This window comes from Achroia grisella, unplaced genomic scaffold (genome assembly GCF_030625045.1).
Source record: "Achroia grisella isolate CSIRO2021 unplaced genomic scaffold, CSIRO_AGI_Agris_v1 utg900, whole genome shotgun sequence".
NCBI lineage: Eukaryota > Metazoa > Arthropoda > Insecta > Lepidoptera > Pyralidae > Achroia > Achroia grisella.
This window is the reverse complement of record NW_026713059.1, coordinates 3178761-3202747: the sequence shown is the minus strand read 5'-3', so window position 1 is coordinate 3202747 and position 23987 is coordinate 3178761. Positions and strand designations below refer to the sequence as shown.

General features: G+C 32.1%; 3 protein-coding genes across 3 annotated transcripts in view; 2 read left to right on the top strand and 1 right to left on the bottom strand.

Moving 5' to 3' along the window:
* Positions 1-7064, top strand: part of LOC131853215 (phosphatidylinositol 4-phosphate 3-kinase C2 domain-containing subunit alpha) — a 38343-nt gene extending 31279 nt beyond the window's left edge. Inside the window, exons 31-34 of the mRNA XM_059204047.1 lie at positions 428-628; positions 4547-4740; positions 5333-5478; positions 6329-7064. Coding sequence (XP_059060030.1) covers positions 428-628; positions 4547-4740; positions 5333-5478; positions 6329-6592 — 805 coding nt within the window. The 3' untranslated portion in view covers positions 6593-7064. The remainder of the gene's footprint in view (positions 1-427; positions 629-4546; positions 4741-5332; positions 5479-6328) is intronic.
* Positions 1201-13889, bottom strand: LOC131853213 (DNA ligase 1-like). The gene is made up of 3 exons (XM_059204046.1): positions 13769-13889; positions 3613-3789; positions 1201-3182 (listed from the first exon to the last, which is right to left on the bottom strand). The coding sequence occupies exons 1-3, from the start codon at positions 13857-13859 to the stop codon at positions 2254-2256; spliced, it is 1197 nt and encodes a 398-aa protein (XP_059060029.1). The 5' UTR covers positions 13860-13889; the 3' UTR covers positions 1201-2253.
* A 2-nt stretch (positions 13890-13891) lies between these two features.
* The window catches only part of LOC131853216 (heparan-alpha-glucosaminide N-acetyltransferase), a 29856-nt gene continuing 19760 nt past the window's right edge, over positions 13892-23987 (top strand). Inside the window, exons 1-3 of the mRNA XM_059204048.1 lie at positions 13892-14292; positions 18596-18726; positions 20295-20410. Coding sequence (XP_059060031.1) covers positions 14098-14292; positions 18596-18726; positions 20295-20410 — 442 coding nt within the window. The 5' untranslated portion in view covers positions 13892-14097. The remainder of the gene's footprint in view (positions 14293-18595; positions 18727-20294; positions 20411-23987) is intronic.

The window sequence follows — 23987 nt, the reverse complement described above, 5'->3', positions numbered from 1 at the left end:
GTGGGACAAACACAGAAACATGTTGATTAGAGACGCGTAAGCTTGTCTTTATATGTTTTACTAATATTATTATGTAAGTTTGTGACGTTCATTTCTCGAAGTTCATTTCTCCATTATTTATACAGGTTGTTCCAGTAAATAGTTACTATAGTACTAGTTTATTAGGACACTTCCTATAAAGATTTTATTATAATTATTTTTACATGTTCATTTATTTTTTTATTTTTAAAATGTATATCTGTTACTCATACTGTTATATGTTACACAGATAATGATAACTCAGAACAATAAAACCTAGATATATAGTTAGTAAAAATCGTCATTCGTATGCATCTTATATACCTACTGATAAGTTCTGTATCAGTTATTTAATTGTAAAGGTAATAAACCTTCTTATTATCCAATAAATTTTATTTTTGTTTTACAGAATGGCCCAAGAAGGGCGTTTAGTGAGTGTCGAATGTCTTGGCTACGAGAAGCGGTACGACCCTGAGAAGCACTATGTTTACTCACTACGCATCTGTCGGCAAGGTCAAGCCACACCCTCAGTGCTGTACCGTTCTTACAAACATTTCACTGAGCTCTATCAGAAGATATGCGTACTTTTCCCTTTGGCAAAGGTGCACAGGTACGAAAATATTAGAATATATAAAAATTTTATGTTTTTCAGAAATGGAAAACAAGTTGGCCACTTGAATGTGGGAATTGTAGTCAATGTATGACCAGAGGAATTGTGTGACTTGACAACCCTTATGTTTTGTCATTTTAAGATGACCATCAGGTTACGCTTCTGTCACTGCTATCTGTCTAAACAATTCGAAATAGTTCATGAAATATAAGTGTTTGAAAAATGCTTGATTAAAAAATTCGGTTTGATTTCACCACAACAATGGCAGTTGACAATGTAGCTTGCTACCATATAAGGAATAATAGTTGTGAATTAATAAATAATGTATAAAAAGTTACACTTGCGGCAGTAATTTGCGATACAGATTTATTTTATAACTTAAACATTAGGTAAGGTAGGATTTTATTATGATTGATGAATATTTTAGCAACCACGCCACGCAAATGGCAAAAGCTAGAATAAAATAATAATAAACAATAGTGAGTTACACGATATATCTATAATTTTACAGCATGGAAACCATTGTATATACTAGGTTTCCATGTAAGTAGTTATAATCTACTGTAAGAGTCATGAAATAAATTCAGTCCCAATAAAATAATTTTATGCATCTCTCTATGGGTTTTTACATTATATCTAGATTGTAGATTATTACACTTTAAACTTGTTTTCCTAAAAATATAAGTGCATACCTGAGCCCAATTAGACATAAGTTACTTTCACACATTAATTTACTTTAATAGGAACGTTTAACTATTTCTAAATTAAAAATGAACTGAAAATAACTTAACATCTGAGACTAAATATTTTAGAATATGAGTTTCTTACTTTGGCGCCATAAATAATATTTTTAAACAGAATATTATCATTTTGTCCCAATAGTATTGTATTACTGGCTATGTAAATATTAAGATAGAATATTAAGGGATTTATCTTTACGCTTTAGTATACATTCATAAGACTTTAAAAATAATAAGACGAATATATATAATTAAGACTAATTAAATAAGACTATAAAAATTGCCCGTCTGGGAAAATTTTACATCTTCTGTAGCCTAGTTAAATACTATGATTTTTCTCTTTAATCTTACGCATAACTCTTATGTAAACAATACGATTTAATATAACATTGGTGGCCAATGCATCAGTACATTCGTATAAAAAACATCCAATCAACGTGAACGTAAGAACCTGCAGGCGTAGGCTAGTTTTAATTGTCATTATCCTGCTATCTACCCATATAAGACTTTCCTTAATTATGTTCTGATAATCTTAATTTTGGTTTATATCTGGTATATCTAATCAAATTCCTTATTACAATAATAACCAATTTATTTAAAACAGAGTACGCCTATAAAATAACAGTAATTAATATACAACAGTATTACGTTCAAGGAAAAACACTACTCAGAATCACATCCTAAACTAGAGAGAAAATTCTGAATGTAAAGAGTGGTATTACTTATATCAAAAAATATAAGCATCTACTACTTATATTTTTTTGATATACGTAATATTTTAAAAGTCTGTACATACACGTGATAAGAACCCTTATTTATTAGGGCAAGATTCACTTAGCACTTCACCCTTAATGTTTTTCACAACTTGAATACAACAATTTAACTTCACGCTTCACTATTTTCAATTTCCTCTTCATTATCATTATTCTTATTATCATTACCAAAGTTATAATTTAAATCCATTACAACCTGCTTGCGGTTATTCGTACTCGGCCCAGGGCCCACAGGTCTAGTAATTTGCTCTCTATGTTGAGATATCATGTCCCAACTACTTACTGCATTATTTATGGGCTTGCTGAAACTTGTGTTGCCGGTATTATCCTGCTCATTTCTAATAACTGGCGGAGGGACTTCAGAATAAGGTGGTGGTCCGTCATGTATAAGTACGTCACTTACCACTCTATTACTAGTTGATGGCATTTCTTGTCTCCTCACATGTATATTTGGCTGAGGTTCGCTCTGATCAATTGATTCAGTTCTTTTCTCTTGATTGTTAGTATTTGATTTTTGCGCAGCTTGTTCAACTTTTGTCGTCGTTTTGTCTTGCTTTTGCGCTAGTTTTTCTCTTATTTTCTGTGCAGCTAGGTATTTCTTTTCAGCCTTCCTCTGTTCCTTTTGTTCCTTCTTCCTTTGTTTCATTTGTTTCCTCAATTCCTTTTCTTGCTTTTTTACTTCATCTTTTTGTAGTTTTATTGCAGCTTTTTCATCTTTCTTCACAGCCCTTACTTCTTTCCTGGTCTCACGATTTTTTTGTTTTTCCGCTGCTTTTTCTCCTTTCGCCACACGTTTGTCTTGTTTATGCACTTCTTTGGAAGTACTCGGGAGCGAGTTCTGTACTTGCACAATATTATTTGTTCCTCCTGGATTTAAAGACGCTTCAGATGAGCTTTTGACCACTTGAATGGAAATATCGATAGTATGTAAATCGCTGGTGCTTTTAGATGGTCTCATGGAAGGTGTGGGTTCAGTGCTCGTAGTGACATTTGCTATAGATGGCGTTGTTGTTTTAGGTGGATCTTGTAAGCTTCCATATCCTGTAAATAAAAAATATGCATATACATTACTTTGACGGCGTCGGTAGTCTAGCAGTTTAGCATACAGCCTTATTTCCAATAATCGCAAGTTCAAGGTCTCTCACGATACAAACATTTTGTATTCATGAGTGACATGAATGATCAATACAAATAGTATTGGTCTAAGTGTTTTCTATAAATATTGTAATATGTTTTTACAAGAAAAAAACACGTAAGTAATAAATTAGTTCAGTTATTCTATCAGTTAGTTTCCATGTTTAAGATCTGCTCAGAGTGGGACTAGAAAGCGCTGAATTTGTTAATTGTCCTGGGTCATTATAGTGCTATAACTGTAAAATATTTACAGTCGGCATATAAACTCACAATGCACTTCCCAGTTCTTCTTTTTTCTTGTCCAAATATAATATAGAAATTAATGTAACAAACTCACCAAAGAATTCTTCTCTATTTGATCTGTAGATTCCAGAGGAAACTCTCTGCGTATTTTCTTTATTCGGTGGATCAGATAGTTTCAGCGTCGCCTTGAACTTTAACTTAAGCATGAATATAGTGCAACATATTCCGCAGAAAAATGCGAGGGTCCCCACATAGTTTATTTGATTCTCCACTGAAAATATAATACATTATTGTTATTCATATCTTATTGCTCATAGGCTGATAGGTACATCCGGTGTAGGATATTCGAACTTGTGACGTACCTCGATGTCTCTTGCGTGTCCAGTGTATACAAACTTACTTAAATATGCATGATACATATGAACATCCTAAAAAGATGTTCTAGAAATGTTAATGAAAACCGTATCGAAATTCATAGCGGTGTTTAGAAGCGAAGATATAGATGGACAAACACATCGATTTTGCTTTATACTATGTATATATAGATATAATTGTACTTACAATCTGGGTTTCTCAGTACAGCCATATTTATATTTTAATTTACTTATATGTAAATAAGTTAATTAATGTTATGTTTCAATTGACAAGTGATCCGCCCAATACTGTATGAGTCCATACTAATAATAATAGATTAGATTGTAGTACCTCTACCACGTTATGAATAATAACAGCAATCTTATCTACGAGAAAATGATTCTATCAATCGTGTATCATATAAGAACCGTTTCTTATCTTACTACTAAATACTCACGGAATGCATTGGCATACCATTAATATTATTACGCTACTTGTATATAAACCAGATTAAGCAATGTATAGTTGACGGCCTCGGTGGTCTAGCGGTTTAACACACCGCTTTAGTTCCGACGGACGCAGGTTCGATTCTTTGTACGATGCAAACATTTGTTTTTACTATTATTTTTATATAATGACTCGTATCTGAAAAATTAACATATTTGTGTCTATAGTTTGCCATCAGGATTACACGTGGGCCGCACGAATACGCAGATCGTGGCCCAACGTCGGTTCAGCGACGTGCAAGCATTCCTCACGTCGCTTTTCAGTCTCGCGGATGAAATCGCCCACTCCGACCTCGTGTACACCTTCTTTCATCCTCTACTGAGGGACCAACAAGATATCGAGCCGCAACGGACCAAGAAGGGTATGTTATGGTTAATTACTAGTTTTTTTACTCATGACTCTTGTAGAAGTTGCCTATTTCTGTCTTTATCGCTTTTCTTTTTTAAATTATTGATATGAAATGGTGCCTGTGCTTGTAATAACGGTATACATTAATGGAATGAGAAGGACTGTGTTTTATCTGACTTCTAGCATCATTGCTAATAATCCCTTCCCTCTCGCTAACCCAAATAATATGTATATGCTAAATTTCATGAAAAAAATTGAGTTATTAAAATCGCCTCAGTTTACTTATCTTGGCAAATTTCTTACAATACTTCGTACAAACATTTTTTTTTATAAAAGGTAATGGTATAATATTCTTGGCTGCGCTAACGGTTTACACTGGGAGACCGAGGACTGGTCACTAGTGGAGAATGATAAGATGAGTATGAGGTTAAGTAGATTAACCCATCGTGACAAATTCATCAGGAATTTATCTCGACCCGTTAAGGTCTACCTGATATGGTATGGTACATTGCTAGCTATGGGGTCATCAGTTTACATTACTAACAATCTTCTTCCCTTCTCCCCATGTATTACATTAGGCAATAAAGAATGCAAACATATTGTAGGTGAGTCAGTCGAGACAGAAATCAGCGGGTCGGGCGCGCTGAAGCTGTCGGTGCAGTATGCGGGTGGCGTACTCTCGGTGCTTATATTGCACGCGCAGTCACTCGCCATCACGCCGCAGGGTCTGCCGCCTAATCCTTACGTCAAGGTAATAATGATTATATTACAATACCACTTGTACTTTGTACTAACCACTGATATAGTAACATATTTGCCATATTTTAATAGTTTTGATTGCAAATATCATATTTTTTATAACAGTCTGCATTTAAATTTATTCTCTAAATATATTATATTGGTATGAATAATGCTCATGCATCTGGCATAGTTACCTAAATTATGACATAAAATTATATTAATTATATATATATAATTAATTATAGATGCAATGTATCATTATCTAATAAATATTATAATAAAGATTTTATCTATCTATTATATATAATCTCTACGATGTGGTATCAGCTTCTATTAGTTCGCCGGTCACATAGTTTGTTAGAGGGTTTTCAGTTTTTTCTTTTATAGATTTCCTTTGCTCTCCTATTCATTATCTTTTATGATATCCAGGAGATGAAAAGGAATATCAATGAAAGTATACGCTCATTAATGCTTTTAAATTATTTCATATTCTCTGTTAACTTTATAATGTATTGTTGCCTTTAGACGTAGTGATGTAATTTTTTTAGAATCAGTCTGTTGTTATTGGTGAAAGCCTATCAGTAGCTTAGTATGACGTCTATATTGATTTTATTTAAGATATATATAGCCTTTGTTTTCCTTTAATAAATAAATTATTTAATTAAAGAAAATCATGGAATATTTTAATAGTCATAAAATTTAATTAATACTATTAAATACATTTGACTCAAAGGTATATTTTGAAAGTACACTCTTTATGTTAAGGAGATAAAAACCATCACTACCAAAATATCATTAAATTCCTGCCCGCGACTGAATTTAGTAGGAAACTATATGTATATTCTATTATATTGTTACAGGTATATTTAGTACCGGATCCAACCAAAGAAACGAAACGCAAGACGCGCGTATTAAAACGCAACTCGCATCCATCGTTCATGGAGATGCTGGAATACCGGCTGCCGATCGAAGTGGCGCAGACCAAGAGTTTGCAGGCCACCGTGTGGCACTACGACTCGCTCCAAGAGAACCAGTTCCTCGGAGGAGTGGTAATACCACTCAGCGCGTTATCACTAAGGGATGAGACGGTAGCGTGGTATCCATTAGAGTATATACCCCGGTAGCTAATATTAACCCGCTCCGCGATGTGGAGCACGGACCTTACCAACCTTTAGTTTTGTACTGACAAACGTGGAGTTATATACCAGAGAATACTAACTATAATATATACAGACGGAAAACTTGAGCACTAGCGCAATCTGGAAAGTGGTATTAGTCAAACAAAATAATGAGCATAACCAAATATATCGTGAACATCACTAGTCCAAGAACTTAATCTGTGATATCAATAGAATTGATCATAGTTATGTGGTTTCTTTTATAAAACCACCTTTTCCAGAATGTCTGAAATCTAGCTGAAATGCTGAAGTTTTTATTCTGTAATATATAATCTGTGGTTAAAGTTTGCGGCAAAAAAAAAACTTGAAAAAGACAATAGACAATTTACGCAGTAGTTTGAAGTTAAAATGGTATTAAATTTATTTGTCGGTGTCTATGACTAATGACTAAAATTATGTATGTATAAACGGCACTAAAGATTTAATCATAATTTCAGACAACATCTAATAAATCTATTTGAATTATTCAACTGTTTTGTCATTTTTTCTCAAGCAATATTCTGCTTATGAAAGAAATTGACAAACATTCCAATTAACACTAATTTAATGATATTATAGATAAATAAGGTAGTTAAAATATTCCACTGAAAACAATCATACGTTCATTGGTATCAGTGATTTTGTTCTTTTCATGTACGAGTACGCTATCGTCAAATAGTCGTAACAATTCATAAGCGTGCCTCTAACGTTTCAACGAATTTAACTTGCACATATCAACTTGTGTATTCATCGAAATTACATACATAAAGGGACGGAACATCTTAAATTTTATAACAAATAAATATATAACACAAAATGTTATACAATATTGTGCCAAATAATCGCGTAACATTCACTGAGTTATTAAATCGTTGCTATGTGTATAAGAATTCGATTGCGAATTTAAAACTGCATATCATTCAATATGGACGGGATTACGTTTCAGTATTGGTAATCAGGAATGTATCTTAAATACGGAATAGCAAAAATAAAAACTTACAGTATGGGGTTTAGAATGCATTAAAATTTCCAAGCGTCTCGAAATTAACAATATTTTTTTCATAATTAAATGGAAATCATGTTGGGGAAAAATAATTTGTCCATCATTAAACAGCATATTGGAAAGGGTAATTTGATTTGCCTTATTTTATTTAATATATTTAAAAGTTATAACTTGAATAATGGCAAAGAAAGCAATGTGAAACTGTATTAGCAAAAGGGAGTAAGCAGTGAGAGATAAAAAGACTAATGTGATAATTTCTTTGGGCCAATTATTACATCATAAAGACAATTGTAAAGACAGTTGGTAATACCAGCTATTAATTAAAATCAGCTGCTTGTTTTAGTTTAATAATCTATTATTTAATTTCAATAAGAAGAAATAAAAAATATCTTATTCTAATTTTGTCACTACATAGCTGCTGAATTTTACCTTCGCACCACCGCCTGAAACTAAAATGCCATCCTGATCATATGGATGAATGGCGGTCCTCCACAGTGCGTTTTTCCAGAAACTTTTTGCCACAACCACATTGTGAAATCACCTTTCAGCAATGGAACTGATACGATATTAAATCTTTAAATGAAGAGCTTTAAATCCTTCTTAAAAGGCCGGCAATACACTTGGAATTCCCCTATTTGCCTTTTCTCATGTGCAACAGTAATCACTTACCATCAGTCAGTCTCCAATGCTATAAAAAATTACCAATGATTTTTCCTTAACATTGAACTAGAAATATCTGATTGGAATAATAATCTCTTAAATTTTTATCGATTCAAATACAACCCGATAGCGGATTGTTTTGAATCGAATAATCATCGAGATAATTATGCAATTGTTTTATACAGCTTTATTTATTATCTTATGATAGAGGTTTGTGATAATGAAAGTCTACTTCAAATATTTAGTTTTTTTTAATGAAATATTAATGGACTTACACAACATATTTTATTAAAAGTGTATTAATAAAACATTTGAATTAAACTTATTTTGTATGAGATTGAAATTTTTAATCTGAGTATTTACTAATGAGATCGTTCTATAATCTACTATATTTATTCTTTTACAAACTACATTATAATATTTTTACCTAGAAAAACAAATTTACATATATTTTTTTCATCAATTATTATGTTATATATTTATTAACTTAAATTTACAAAATGTCTAAATAACTTACAGCTCCTGTAGGATGTATGTTATATATGGTTTCATCAACCTTATAAGTGTAACGTTATCTCATTAACCAGCATTACTCAATCGAATCAAAATCAAAATCAAAATTTAAATACAAATATGTTACCTATTCTTGAATATGGTAAGAAAACAAAGAGAAATGAAAATAAAATATACTGTATAATAAAAATCTTTTATATTGCCAAAAAGGTCAAATAAATTGCTTTGATTTTGCTTCGCTTACGTTAAAACTTAAGCATGCTGTTTAATATAAATACGTTTTTTCACTAGGAACATTTGTTCAAACTTTTCAATGCGGTAAAGTTATTCACTGTATCCATTGTAATCGCGTGACAAGTTTTTTGACATTCCAAATTAGCGTATTAACTATTTTTGTATTACTTTATAAACAAATCAGTATAGTTTGTGGTGCTTAACATTTATGATTGCTCGGTGGTGTTGTTTCAATATATTATTATATATAGTTACTTTCATAATATGAGAGTTTTGTATTTATTAAGATCTGAATGGATTACTATTTTGCCTACGAGTGGTTTAGGGTTGCCCATAAATTACGTGACACGAGATTAATTGTTTTTGGTCATTTCCTTGCCCTTCGCTAAGCTGGTGACAATTGTGAAACTCTACTTCTCTATTGTTAATATTACATATCTTACAATTGTATAATTAGAAACGATTCAATAGAAAATAAGCGACTGTCACGAAATTAGTTTAATTATTTTATGGCAAAATGTAGATGAAAAAATTTACGAAACTTATAACTTCCACCTCATGTCACACTTCGTCACTCCGCCCCACCCTTAACCTGTTACGTAATTTATGGATACCCCGTTTTGGTATTGTATTAAATTTTTTATAACTATTTACACGCGCTAGTACGTAAATATTTAATTGAGATTCTTAGTAAGTTTTAATTTCGTACAAATCTGTGTTATGTCGTCTGCTCTGAATTGATACTAGATATTTAATGTAGCCTAGACTATTATAATTATAATATTTATTGGAAATGAAATATATTATTTGGTCTATATTAATTGTAATGGTGTTTATATTATTTTAATTTAAGTTAAAATTCACAAGTATTTTTTATTTTTCATGGTCAATGTATTTACAACATAATCTCTAAATTAAACAGTAACGCTTATAATTATAAATAGCAAGTCTTGAATTGATTTGAATGTAGGCATTGTATTATAATGCTTCCAGAGTTTGCTCAAGCTACATTATGGCGGCGGGCTATAAATAAATCGATCAGGATATGTAATAATATGGACTGACTATTAGCAGCCTCTTGTATATATTATACAATAGTTTTTATATGATTATCAGTGTAACACAATCATAATAAATAATGTTGTTGTTTTGCATATTGTAATAAAATAATAAAGTTAATAGTGTCAACTCAGTACAGTGTGGTTTTCCTTTAATATTGTCTTTATAGGTACAGTATATAATAAATATACATAATAATACATAATCCTTCTGCACCTTCCTATCTCCGCGATATATACATCACATTCGATCCCAAAATAGATTAGTCTTAGCTGGAACCTATTAGATTGTGGAATTCAATAAAGCATTGGTATATTTAAAAGCCGCTTAAAAAAATATTATCTTTCACAATGCTGACGTATTATTATACATATATATGTATTACTTATATATTATTTATGTACAATTTATGTATGTCTATATATTTATATATTTGTGTATGTTTATTCCTTCTTATAGTGTGACTTATTAATATTTATATAATTTTAATGTCTTCCTTTCCCTTTTTTTCTTCTCTTTTCTCGTACACGTATGTATGGCTGATCTAATGACCAAATTATCCTATAACATTTTCTAGGTTTGCTGGAAGAAATCTCTTTTTAGAGATAAGCTCGCCCTTGTACATTACTTTTATTTTATTATTGCTATTTTTTTTTTCCTGTGTGTGTACAATAAAGAATAAAGAATAAATTTAGTCGAATATATACATCCCCACAAGCTGGAACCTACAATAAAGGAAATAACGCTGGAAATACTACTAGTCTCGTACAATGTTTTCTCGAGAGACTACGGCATGTTTTCTCGAGAGACTACGGCATGGGGTTTTTGAAGAAGGGTATATTAGGGTTTCTTAATTGTCGAATGAGCACGTTACACCCTTTTGTTTCAGGTTACGGGAACTGTTTATCATCCTATGCTTATTTGTCGCCATCGTAATAAAAAAAAAGTATATATGTATGTATATGTACACTTTGTGTGTCAAATTATATTTCAACAAAAAGAAAAATGCAGGCATCGGCGGTACGCTCGCCTCTCTGGCTCGTTCGATTCAAATATACCCAGCAATTTGTAACCTGTCAAGTATTGCATTCACCATGACAAAAATAATTAAAACTGGCTCCGTTGGCTAAATACCTACAAGAACATCGCTATTGCCAATACTTTATCAGGCGACTCCTGTGGTACTACACATGTGCTGCAATTCCGAAGTAATATAGATATTATGATATCTTAGTATCATATCATGGTATAGTGTAATTTCTTTGTCTTGAATGGTGAGAACCCATCAACTGAAACACCTCTAACAATGCAACCTGCTTGGCACGCAGACAATTTCGTACAAAGTATATCCTAGTCGATTTATCTATAGTGACAATCTGTGAGAAATAATAATTGATAACCTCTCTTAGTTTAAAACTCCGTTATAAAAGAACAATTTATTATTAGCTATTAAAAATAAATTCGTTACGCATTGTGATTCAACTAATATAGATATTGTAGTCTTGTCGACACGTCTGTTTCAGAGATAATAATAATGTAAATATATATTTTTAGCATATCCTTGGGTTCGATTATGCTAGTTTTTTTATTAAATGTATTTGGATCATGAGTTGCTATCGTCTGTGTTAATGCTATAATATAGTTGGTCATGGATGATAAGATGAGAATGATGTCAATAAGTCTATTGCGGCGATAGTTCCCATTATAACAGAAGACCCCTTTTTTGATCGTGATGAAAATCTTCAAAAGATCGTCCGCCTACCAGAGGAGTGACGAGAGTGTGTGGGAATCTTACTTAGTAAAAAACCACACAGTGTACCTACAAACACCAATGCCGTAATTACGAGGTCGCGTTAATATTCTACCACGGCTGGCGACGTTGGCCCGAGCAATAGATAGTGTAGGGCTGGCCCATCTCGTAAGAGCGACATATTTTTCTTTTTAGTTGGTCCGCTGCCTCCCTCAAGGCGAGCACATCAGCCTCCATGTGGGGAAGCCGTGGGCCGGAGTCGTGTACGACCTCTAGGATGGACTATTCTTCCGGGGATTAGTGAAGTGGAAGGATTAGACTCCCACTATTAGTCCGTTACCTTCTTCCACAAGATAACTTCCTCGCAGAAGGAGCTTACTGCCAGCTATGTATGACCACTCGCTACTCGTCCTACTCAGAGCTACATTCGGCAGTGAGAGATTGACCACCATCCACTATACGAGTGAGGACACGGCGCTCATTCATACAATTCCGCAAGCGTGGTCATCGGATCACTTCTCGTCTACGTACTAATGACTCTACCCGCCCCAATATTACAATTAATATAAAAAGAATCATAAGAAATAATAACATACCCTTCACTACGGTTATCCCAGATAATGTAATACAACTTTCGTTATTGTGGTGGACTTAACATTGACATTGGGAATATTTAAAATAAATGGCAAGGGACGACTCTACTACTGTCTTTCTCGGAATATTTTTGTTTGTTAATAAGGTTTCCATGGTCGGAGTTTTAATGAAAACAAAATTTGTTGTTATTCACATTTAACCTTACAACCTGAATGTGTTGGAGTAGTAAAACTGGACCACGACGTTCTCAAGAAATAAATTATTATTAACATATACTATATATGCATAATCTTACCTTGTTGGTCCAAACACTATAAACTACACTGCAATGTCAAACACTAGCAGTAACTTTTATTAGGGCCCAAGGAAAAAAACAAAAAAACTTATTATTTTTTGATATTTTTATGTTAACTTTAATCTACCTGGAATTTGGAGGTGTTTTTGATTACAACAGCAAAGTGACCAGTATGATTTCGAAAAGTAGATGCGATGGTCCAAGCAGTCCAAGCCGTTATATCCTACTGGAGGTCCATTTTTAACGAAATTGATTCTTATTGTATATAAAAAATGAGTTTCATAATAATAGTCGAATTCAGTAAGAACTAGGGATTCTTCGATCGCCGAGCCCGATATTAAGGTAAGGTTGCCAGATGGTCTCGATAAGTTACTTAGTTTTAGGCAATAGTTAAATTATGTAGCTTCCAATGTTTTGGGTTCGATCCCCGTACATTTCATATATTTTTGTATAGACGAAATTTTAATTTTCTATTGGTCTGGTTGTTTTATAATGTTGATACCTATGTTATTTTTAATTTACAGAAAAAACTATAATGTCCATTTCTTGTTTAGTATCAAATTAGATTTAAAACAATATTTACTTAGTTTACAATAAATGTTCCTGTAATATGTCGCAGGATATTTATTTATCTTGATCATTTTATGCACTTGTTTTATACCTACTTGCATCACAGTCATTGCATTTATGCATTAATGTATTTTTATCCTTTATTTTATATACAAGTAAGTGACAATAAACATATTATATTATTTATACATAACAACTACTATTATTTATGTATTTGGAATAAGAATTATTTCTTATGAGATTACGTTATCAAGAACAAAGTTATCAAAACAGCGGAGATAAATGTTCATTAAGTACAATTATATTTGTATTAAATTTAAAGTATTAAATACAATTAACTGTTGTAAGTAATAATAAAAATTTGTTACAATAAATTGGTAGTTAACTAATTGCTTTAGATATTTGTACAATCATATACCGATCCGATATTCTAGTTATGGTTGCAAATTAAAAACAATTACTTACTAATCTTGGGTTGCATGTATGACAGGCTTCGACTCAGGAGAACTCCGGTCCGGTTAAACTGGTAGATGTTGGGTGGCTCTTGGCAGAACATTGTGGTTAATATTCTCTTCGCTTGGCAGTACCACGCCGCACGGCCCGTCGTTCTGACGCACGGATCACGCAAATCACGCACGTTCGTTCACAAATAAAATTGTATCCGATTATAAAATGATCATCGATATGACATAAAATCTATTCTTATATTGTTATGGTATACGTGAATCATTAACTATTTCTAATTAAAGGGGTAACAAGTAAAATTTAGTCCGTTATCCTTAAATTAAGTGAAAATGAATGATACAACAGTGAAGTCTAATGATACTTGGCAGCGGATAAAAGAATTGGCACAGTCATGGCTGGAAGACCCCGGTGTGGAAGAGTACGAAGGTCTGAACATCACCGCGCTGCAGAGAGATGAAGCGTATATAGTTGGATCTGCTGATAGAGATATTGGAATCTACAGCGTCTCCGACGATTGTTTTAGAGTAAGTCTTCTTTTTTTATTATTTGTATACATTTGCATTCAGACTACTAAACAGGCAGCGGTTGTACGAGTATTATGTGATAACTATAGGGACTTAATATGTATGTTTTGGTTGAAAAACTGGTTTCACGGGAACATCGTTGTACCTTTGATTTGATGTTACCTGACTTCACATCATGGTGATACAACTCACGTTGAGTTGTTTTGTTTGCAATATGTTTTTTCTTATTGACAGACACAAGTCGCTCATATATCCACATATATTTTGATGTAATTTAGTTGATCATGTCATCTACTCAAGTATCTAACAGCTATTAGCTGGCTAAGATTTTTGATAAATATTTTTTATTACCTAACAAGCACCCAGATATGACTAAATATAATATATATATTATTAATTTATATTTTTTTTATAATGAATACATTGTCAATTGCAAAGAGTTGTACCTACGTTCGTAGAGTAGGTACCTGCGTTATAATTATATTTTAAAGTTAAATGACAGTCATTCCATTTAATTAAAAATCATCATCATCATTTAAGAACTACACATTTAATGAGACTTTCGCGCCGCGACCGTTACAATTTTCGTAGTGTCTCTACATTTTCATACTACCTACTTGATACCAATTTGTTCCCTAATCTATAATATTAGACAGAATTAAATATAATTTAATCTTCCTCCCCACTGTTATCCTTCTATACTAATTTGAATAAGGCCGTTATATAAATTTAAGGGTACTAAAACTTTGTATAAATAGTGATAACATGTAGAGTTGAACATTTTACAAAGTTATAAACAATTCTAAAGTTACTATATAATTTTCCTTACTTACTATATATAGTATTCGTTTTTTATCTTTATTGATAATTAATACAGTCAAAGCTTGACCAAGTCATTTACTAATCTACCAAGAAATTATTTATACAAACAACACTGAAACGTAAAGATGTTAACATATCTAGGTATAATATAGGCACTTACGAAGAAAGTAACTTACGGCAATGACCAGGAATATTGACGTCGTGTCATGGGAATTTCCGGGCAGTTTTCATTACCTATTTAATCGTATAGAACTTTAATTGCCTATTTAAATATAGAGAGAGTGAAAGAAAACACGCAATCTAACGATAGCCTGGGAATTTACGGGGAACAGAGTGCAAGTGAAACATTAACTTTTATGGTTGAGTAGACAAGAATTAATAGAGTATATTTATCAAGTGATTAAGTCGGATTTGGCAAAAAATTAACTATAATTTTGGGGGGTAGGTCAATTTGCCATAGCTTTGGCAAATTACTTAGTAATATTTTATTATTGGGTATCTATAATATTTTAGTTAGATTTAGTTATTCTTGATGAAACTCTAGCACTTGAAATTGATTGTGAATTTACAAGATTAATATCGGTTGACACTTATAATTATTTGATATTTATTAAAATAATTATAATTGTTGCGGTTATTTTAATTATTATATAGCTATTAGTCGATTTAAACTTTGTAGAAGCCTAAAATTCTATAAAGGAACTGTCTTAGTAAAAAAGAGAAAAGTAAAATTGAGTTTCAACTTCCTATATATATGTAGTTTGTTATATACTTACTAATATTTCTCTATTATTTTGCAAATGAAAGTATTAAAAACTTTCTGTATTCAATACTAAAACACAAAATATGCCGATTCAGTACTTGAAAGTGAATAATTAAAATTTGTTTGTAACCACTTAAGACAAAAAAGCAGTCATGTAGGTCCGCTCAAAGAATGTGACAAGTCAAAAAATGGTAGATATTTACGTCTATCTAAAATAGTGTGTTTATATGTTTCAAAATGGTTTTGTTCTAAAAAAATAACAATAAAAGTAGAATATTTATATTTCTCTTTAAAAGCTTTTGAAACTGAATTGTTAGACATTAGGTAGGTTGCGTTATGAGTTGTCATTAGTTTCTATTTCTAGACTGACTACTGTTTTTTATATCCGTTGTTATTATGAATATGACCTAAATACCTAACCGTAACATGGTCTCACACTTGCTGTATATGAAAGTACCATAGTGCTCAACGAGCTCTTGAGATGTCTTATATCACAGCAAATAATAGTATTCTCCGACACATTGAAAAAAGTTTAACAATTTTTTTTATAGACAAGAGGTTAAAAATAGGCGTAGGCGTCTACTGAGCCTGAGAGCGAGAGATAACATAAATAACACGAGATATTTTGGTGGGCGAATAGAAAGTATTTTCATCCCTTAAGATCCTAAGACTGATGTAAAATACTTTTTTGGACGTGGAACAATTTTGCATACGTATATAACATTTACATACGTAAATCGATGTGGCCCAAAAGTCCTGTAATAAGAGCATTAATCATCACATATCGATTTACGCATCTACGTAGCTTAGAAGAATAGATATCCAATAGATAACTGAGAACACTGATCTGGGATCCACAGAGCATTACTGTCTAAATGAGGGTTGTTCCAAGTCTTATTTAGCAGTGGATAATAAAATGTTGCTGATGATGTTATGAAACCATTTCCATATGGGCATAATATATTAGCCGCACTCAGCGGATCTTTTAACTTTTTTGATTTGCACAATTAATACCTCTGATTACGTGTTGTTTGACAGATTATAACATTACTCAAGCATTGGGCTATCTAATATAACTAGAAGTTTTGTAATACGACTGACATTCTCAGGTACCAGTGTATTTAAATAGACTCTTGTGCTTTATTAATTACATTACTATTTTTTTGCGTAATTAGAAGTGCAAATAAGCTGACGACTATAATGGTGGCGAGTCAGAAGTGTCGTCTATAAACATAAAGAGCCCTACGAACCTCATGCATTGCTATACCTGAGGACTGAGATGCAATTGTAATTTTACTGAAACTCTGTTAACGAAGCACAGCTTGCAAGGTTACTTTACGATTGGCTGAATCAGCAGAGACAGAGGTACCCATGAAGACGAGTATGTACAACGTTTTTCTCTGGTATATATACATGTATGGTCGGGGGAGAATGGAATAACCTTATGTAAAAAAACCAAACTATTAAAATATCTAGACGCCGCACTGCAGAATATAGTTTTTCCCCAATAAAGGTTTATATCTATGATTAACACACTGGTTAGTGGCCAACCGTCTTGGTAGGTATAGATTTATTTTTAGTTTTCCTTTTCTTGCATTATTAGCTTCAGTGGTCTAGCGGTTTAGCATGTCGCTTTACTTCTGATGGTCGTGGGTTCGATTCCTCGCGTGGTGCAAATATTTATATTCATGAGTATGATTGTTTGAGTCGGTAGGTGTTTGCTATATAAAAAAAATTATGTTTTTGTATCAGTTATGTAGTACCCAAAAGACAAGCTTAAGCTAGGTTAACATGGATCTAGATGGCGCTGTGTGAATTGTCCTGAAATTATTATTATTATATTCGGACTCTGAATTAGCATGTTCAATTTGGAAAAGTCAGGACACTATATTATTAAATCAAATGTAGAGCTGTGAGATTGTGAGTACATAAGTTTTACCTTGTCATCCCAATTTGTATTAGATATATTCATATGATATCAAGATTAACAAAACAATATGAACGAATAATATGAATAAATAACAAGGTTACATGTATCTGATATTAGATGACCTTAATTCAGACAGACATTTAAACTTATATCTAATTTAGTCGATGTGTTTAGTTTTTTAAATTATTTTTTTTTATATATAAAGGTCTTTGCTATAATATTTTTACTAGAGTTTTACCCTCGGCTTCCACTGCAGATACTATACACTATTTCTCTCCTAATTTGTCTGGTCAATCTAGACATTCGAAGGTTGTCCATTTTCGACATAACAGATAATCTGTGTCCGTCCTAGTAATTAATTTAAGCGTCGTAATGGACCGAGTTAATGTGTTCCCTATTATATGGTTGAGTGATGTCTGGCTCAACCGTCATACTTGTGAGCGGGTGCTGCTTTGGTTGGTGCTGGTGGTTACTGTATCCCAAATTTAAACATGTACAACCATTATAGAAAAGATTATGAGCTGAATTTCTTTTCAGTTCTTCTCATTCCGAACTGACGGTAGATTTGATATGTTATAAGAGTCTGTAGGTCACATGAATGACGGTAGATTTGATATGTTATAAGAGTCTGTAGGTCACATGAAAAGGCATTAAATTTCATTAAAACCCGTTCACTTAGACTTAAAAGGATAAAAAATAAAGAGACTTATACACATTCTCATTTATAATATTTGAATAGATTTTTAAAACGTCGCTAGCAATTGCATTATTATGTTTTATTATTGCAGTGTCCTTTCGAGCTACATAAAAAAATCGCCGCAGGAACGAAAGAGACATGGGTCAATAATACTGCACGCCGTGCCACGTGGCGGGTATATACAAATACTACAGAACAATATATTACTACTAGAAATACCACGTAAGTAAACATTTTGTTATTATTTGTATTGTTTAACTTAATTTTATCGGATATCCATCCATATTATGTTGGTGAACAACTTATAAACTATATTAGTAAACTACAATTTACATCCTTTCAATTCATGTATCTTTGTCTATGTCCAAGTCCAGAAGCACTGGGTCCGCAGCAGTGCAATGTCCAGTGTCTCTGGAGCAGACAATCCAACATATGTACAACTAGGTTTTATACTTAGGTTTTACATGTTGTTAGAATGACAGATAAGCTGACTTACTTGAAAATAGTAATAACTGTCGTATTGGTATATTTATGAAAAGTACCACAGATGTCAGATTATCCGGTATACAACACCTGAGTGTTACACTCATGCATGCGCGTAGTCACGGTGGAGCATTTACTCCACCCTAGCTCTGACCAGTAAGGTACCTAATCAAACCTATATAAAATACAAATTATCTATGCACTAACTACAATACTTAATATCAGTAAGAAAGTTCATACTCGACAGTCGACACAATAAATAACATGGGTGTAACACTATGGACACTATCGTGATAAACTCCAAGTGAATTTACCACGATGGGCTACCTGCCCTAACCTCATGCTCATCTTATCATCCTCCACTGGTGCTCCGCCAGCATAAATCATCAATGCAGGCGAGAGCATATTTCCGTTATCATCCATTAATAAAAGTGTCTGTGTTTTCTCTCATTTCACTGCCTTGTCACCTTTCAACCGAGACACATTTTATAAAGCAAGGTACTTGGCTGCTAAAGTCAGCAGGATACTGGTACCCACGTAAACGACTTTCACAAAGTCTGCCTCGCTTACTAATATGTATTTTCCCATAATATTATAACATTACTATATTTTTTATTTCATATCACATTTAGATTTACTATTGGATATTCCAGCATCATCATCAAATTAAATATTCTAAATATGCTAATAAAAAAAATATATTCTTTTATCAATTTATGCTCAAGGTTATTTGATTTTATCCTCAATTTAGCAAGATCGGTATTTATTTCGATACGAATATATAATTTTTGGCAAATAAATACAATGGGTATATAAGTATTAACTTAACTTCTAATAAGGTATACTTTGTACATAGTATTTGAGTATGATTATTGTATCCGTCTATTATAATATATGTAGGTGTTTATAATAAAAGTATTTATAATAAGGTCTGGATGGCATGCCCAGGGTTATTATCAATACTAACCTAATTACTATGCCCTTTAGCAGGAAATATACACAATTTAGTAGCGCATTATATATATATTCATATATTATAACTACGACGGTGTCTGTCTATTTGTCATATATTTTTTTACCTTTTCTCGAACAAACAGCTGAACGGATCTTAATGAAATTTGATATGAAAATAAAATTGTATCACAAAGACGACCACAGGTTATATTTTATCTAAAAAATGACGACAATCAGACGATGGCGCGGAAAAAAGCTTGTATGTACCTATATATAACATATATATATTAAAATGCTATACATACATTAAATAAAAATAATTATATGTAAATATTATATGTATTGTTCAATAGGAATATGATATGCCAACTGAGACCTGACTTGGGACAGTTCGGCGTGTACAGACTTAACGCCAGCGGCGAGGGTTGTAACTTTACTACCTCCAAGGAACCAGTCGTCATATATAAACGTAAGTACATTTATTTATACAGTACATAAATTGTATATACGTACTATTACGTACTTTATTCTCCACGCTTAGCCTGCCGTTTAGGTATTTGTTAATCCTGCTAATATTAGTATTATTACTCATATTACTCACATATCGTATAAGTTACAATATACTCATATTATATAATACATTATTGATATACTACGTATTAAAATTAGTATGTATAATTACTCTTTGACGCAGAAACTATTGCATAGATTTGAATGAAATTTGGAACACAGATTCATAATAGATCCTAAACCGTGCCATCAAACCATGTTCCATATCTTGTCGTACCCTTAGTATCCAGCATCTTACAGGAAGAAGACCTAGGCCACCGACTGTGTAATTGTAGCGTTGTAGTTGCCAACTTTTAGTTTACCATTAATACGAAAGAAGAAGATCCTAAATTGAAACATTGTATATTCTCTTACTGAATTTACGCGGGCAGGGTCCTGGAATATTCTGCTAGTGTTTGTATATAGAGTAAATCTGGCCTCACATTATTAGGTTCAGTCAGATCATTGTCGCGCCAATAGGATTGGCGTTCCTATTGGCGCATTTTAAAGAGGATGGAGCATAGGGCCAGACATGCCAATCGTATGATAATCGCATAGGATAATCATACGACTGAACCTAAGAATATTAAGCCAGATTAAAATGAAGCCATGTTTTTGTTAGAAGTGCAGAATTTTTGTAGTTTCTTTACTTGTTTCAACAAAACAACTGTTTTATGGATTTATGCATGTTTTATGACCACTATTATGAATTTGTTTGCATAAATAAATAATTGCTTCGAAGACAAAGCAGTCTGGCAATAAAAGGCCGTCTGTGTCATCTATTGTTATTTAATTTTGAATGATAATTGCGAATCAGTGTTTTCAAGATATGTAATCAAGAATTCAGTGTACGCTATAAGAAAGTGGCTACATAATAATATTGGGAAGTAAGACCATCACCCGTTTGTTTTGAGAGACTTCGCGGCCGTATTATAATGGATTCGATAAAATAGATGGATTATTATTTAATATTAACCGTTCTGACAGACAAAGGTGTTTAAAGTTTAATATATTGGAAATATGATCTTACTTAAATGGTAGGTGTGGGGTATGGGGTATAGGTATCTACGAATATTCAAAATACAAGAATAAAGCTTTGTAATAATTTTTACAGTATTATATGATAGCACACTAAATAATATACCACTAAGAAGTCAGAATTACTGAATAGTTATTAAAAAAGTATGGTACTTGAATTAATAATGAGCGTTTTTTTTTTTTCGAAGTTTACGGATTCTTTTTCAAATAATGGTTCCAAATATATTAATTGAAGTATTGTCCATCGCTGGCCACTACCTTTTTCCATCATTCTGGTAATTTTCGGATGCCAGCTCGAAAAAATTATTCATCATTTGAGGCAATCCAATCATGGACCCATTTTTTAATTGTTCATATGAACCAAATGATACTTCAGCTATTTCAGACCCATGTGTCATCGAATGGAATAAGTAATAGTCCGAAGGAGCAATGTCTGAAAAATACAGCGGTGGCGGCCTGTTGATCGAAACATTTCATTATTTTCTAGGTAGATATATTATCAATGGTTTTAAATTTTTTTCTAGAGTGTGTCAATTGCAAAATCACTTTGTTAGTAAAGTAAGAGCTTTCTTTTAGATTTTAGCCGATTTTGTTTCAGTATTTGAATGATATTAATTAAGTGTTTGAAACTTTAACATTGAAGGACTTTAATGTTAAAGTATCAAAGACGATTTCCAAAATTTTCCTTTTCTAAATTAATATATTTTTTGTTACGCATGCGACGTGTGTGACAAATTTCACTAATTGATTAATTAAAGTAAATGATTAAATTATAAACATTTGTAGCAGGAAAAGAAATTAAATTCAGGATTATTGTCGACGATAATAATTACTGCCAATTTAGAGTTATTTTTTGTATTTTTTTCATTTCATTTCATTTATTTTTACTAATGACCTACACTCACTGATAACTTAATTGATCAAGTTTTGTTACAATTAATTAAATTGAATTCGAAATGTGAAATATATTTAATAATGACTGGTAATTTAGAAAAGAACTGTATATTAAATTTCTATGGCTTTTACATATTAAATTAATATTATCTGAGATCCTTGACCCAAATACAACAGAGGCCTTCTGTAACAGCAGCCGGTACTTACCTGCTAAATATATCTGTGATATCATTGTATCAGTCGATGGTCATATTTATCTTCACACTTGTCCTCTTTCGTCATCTTGTTTACCTACATCGCGAGTTTTATTATTATCTCTTATTGCTTCAACAGTAACTTTTTTGTTATTGCATATACTGAAGTATTTTGATATATTATAGTTTTTTATGTCACATGGATACAAAGGTCCACTTGAGAGAAAGTGGCGACCGTCGTGTGTAACAATATCGTTATCACAATATATACATACATATATATATACTGCAACGTATTTTGGGAAATTCTGTAATAAGTACTTGCAATTCGCTTTATGTACAAAAATATAGCCATACGAGATCGCAAATATTTCGGTTAAAGCTAGCTAGTCGGTAGGAGAGTTAGTGATATTGAATTAAAACATCTTAAGGATATGTTGATTTATTTTGTTGCTATAAAAATATGTCAATAGAAACAGAAATAATCTTTATTCAAATAAACTATAAATAATATAAGCACTTGAATAGTTATATCTATTTATGCTACCTTCGGAAAGCAGTTTCATCATAAGAAGAATGAGCAAGAAACTTGCGTTCTGCTCTTTTATAGAATTGTTGTTCTAAGTACAATAGTCCAGGTATATTTTCAGTGAAATATACTAATACTATAAGGAAACCTGATTTTGTTATAAAGAAGATAAACTCCGGAACCACTGCACCGATTTGAGATATTCGTTGAATGTCTAAAAGGTAGGTACATAGATAGAGAGTTACTTAGCCGATAATATATTAAACTGAAAAAGTTATGAGCACCCGAACGAAGCCAGGACGAGTATCTGGTTTATTATAAATTCAGATTATTTTGACGATTTCAATCAGTACTGAACTAATTTATTCCAAAACATAAATGGATAGACACAGCTATTACTAAAATGTCACTGTGGCTGCAATGTCAATGGCATATTAGCAATGACATTGTTATTAGAATATTTTTAAGATTGAAACGGTACTGACTCGATCACAATTGATTTAGGTTGTTGGTTATACCCATTCGCATTGTTGGTATGCGATTGTGGAGTACCCATTCTTTGGACTTTATCCTTTTGAATGTATGCTAATGTTAACCATTGCATTGCAATTGTTGGAGGTTACTCGAACTTCTTTAAATTACAGTACACGTTTGTTATTAAAAAAAATATATGTAAAACCTGATGTAGTATATGTATGTTTAAATTATATGTATTTTTTATATTATACAATAGTGTATTTTATCTACAATTCATCTGGTGGAATTTCGTGTCTCTCATGTCATAATTTTTTTCATACAAATAAATAAAATAAATGCATACATTCCGTTTTGTGTAAATTGGT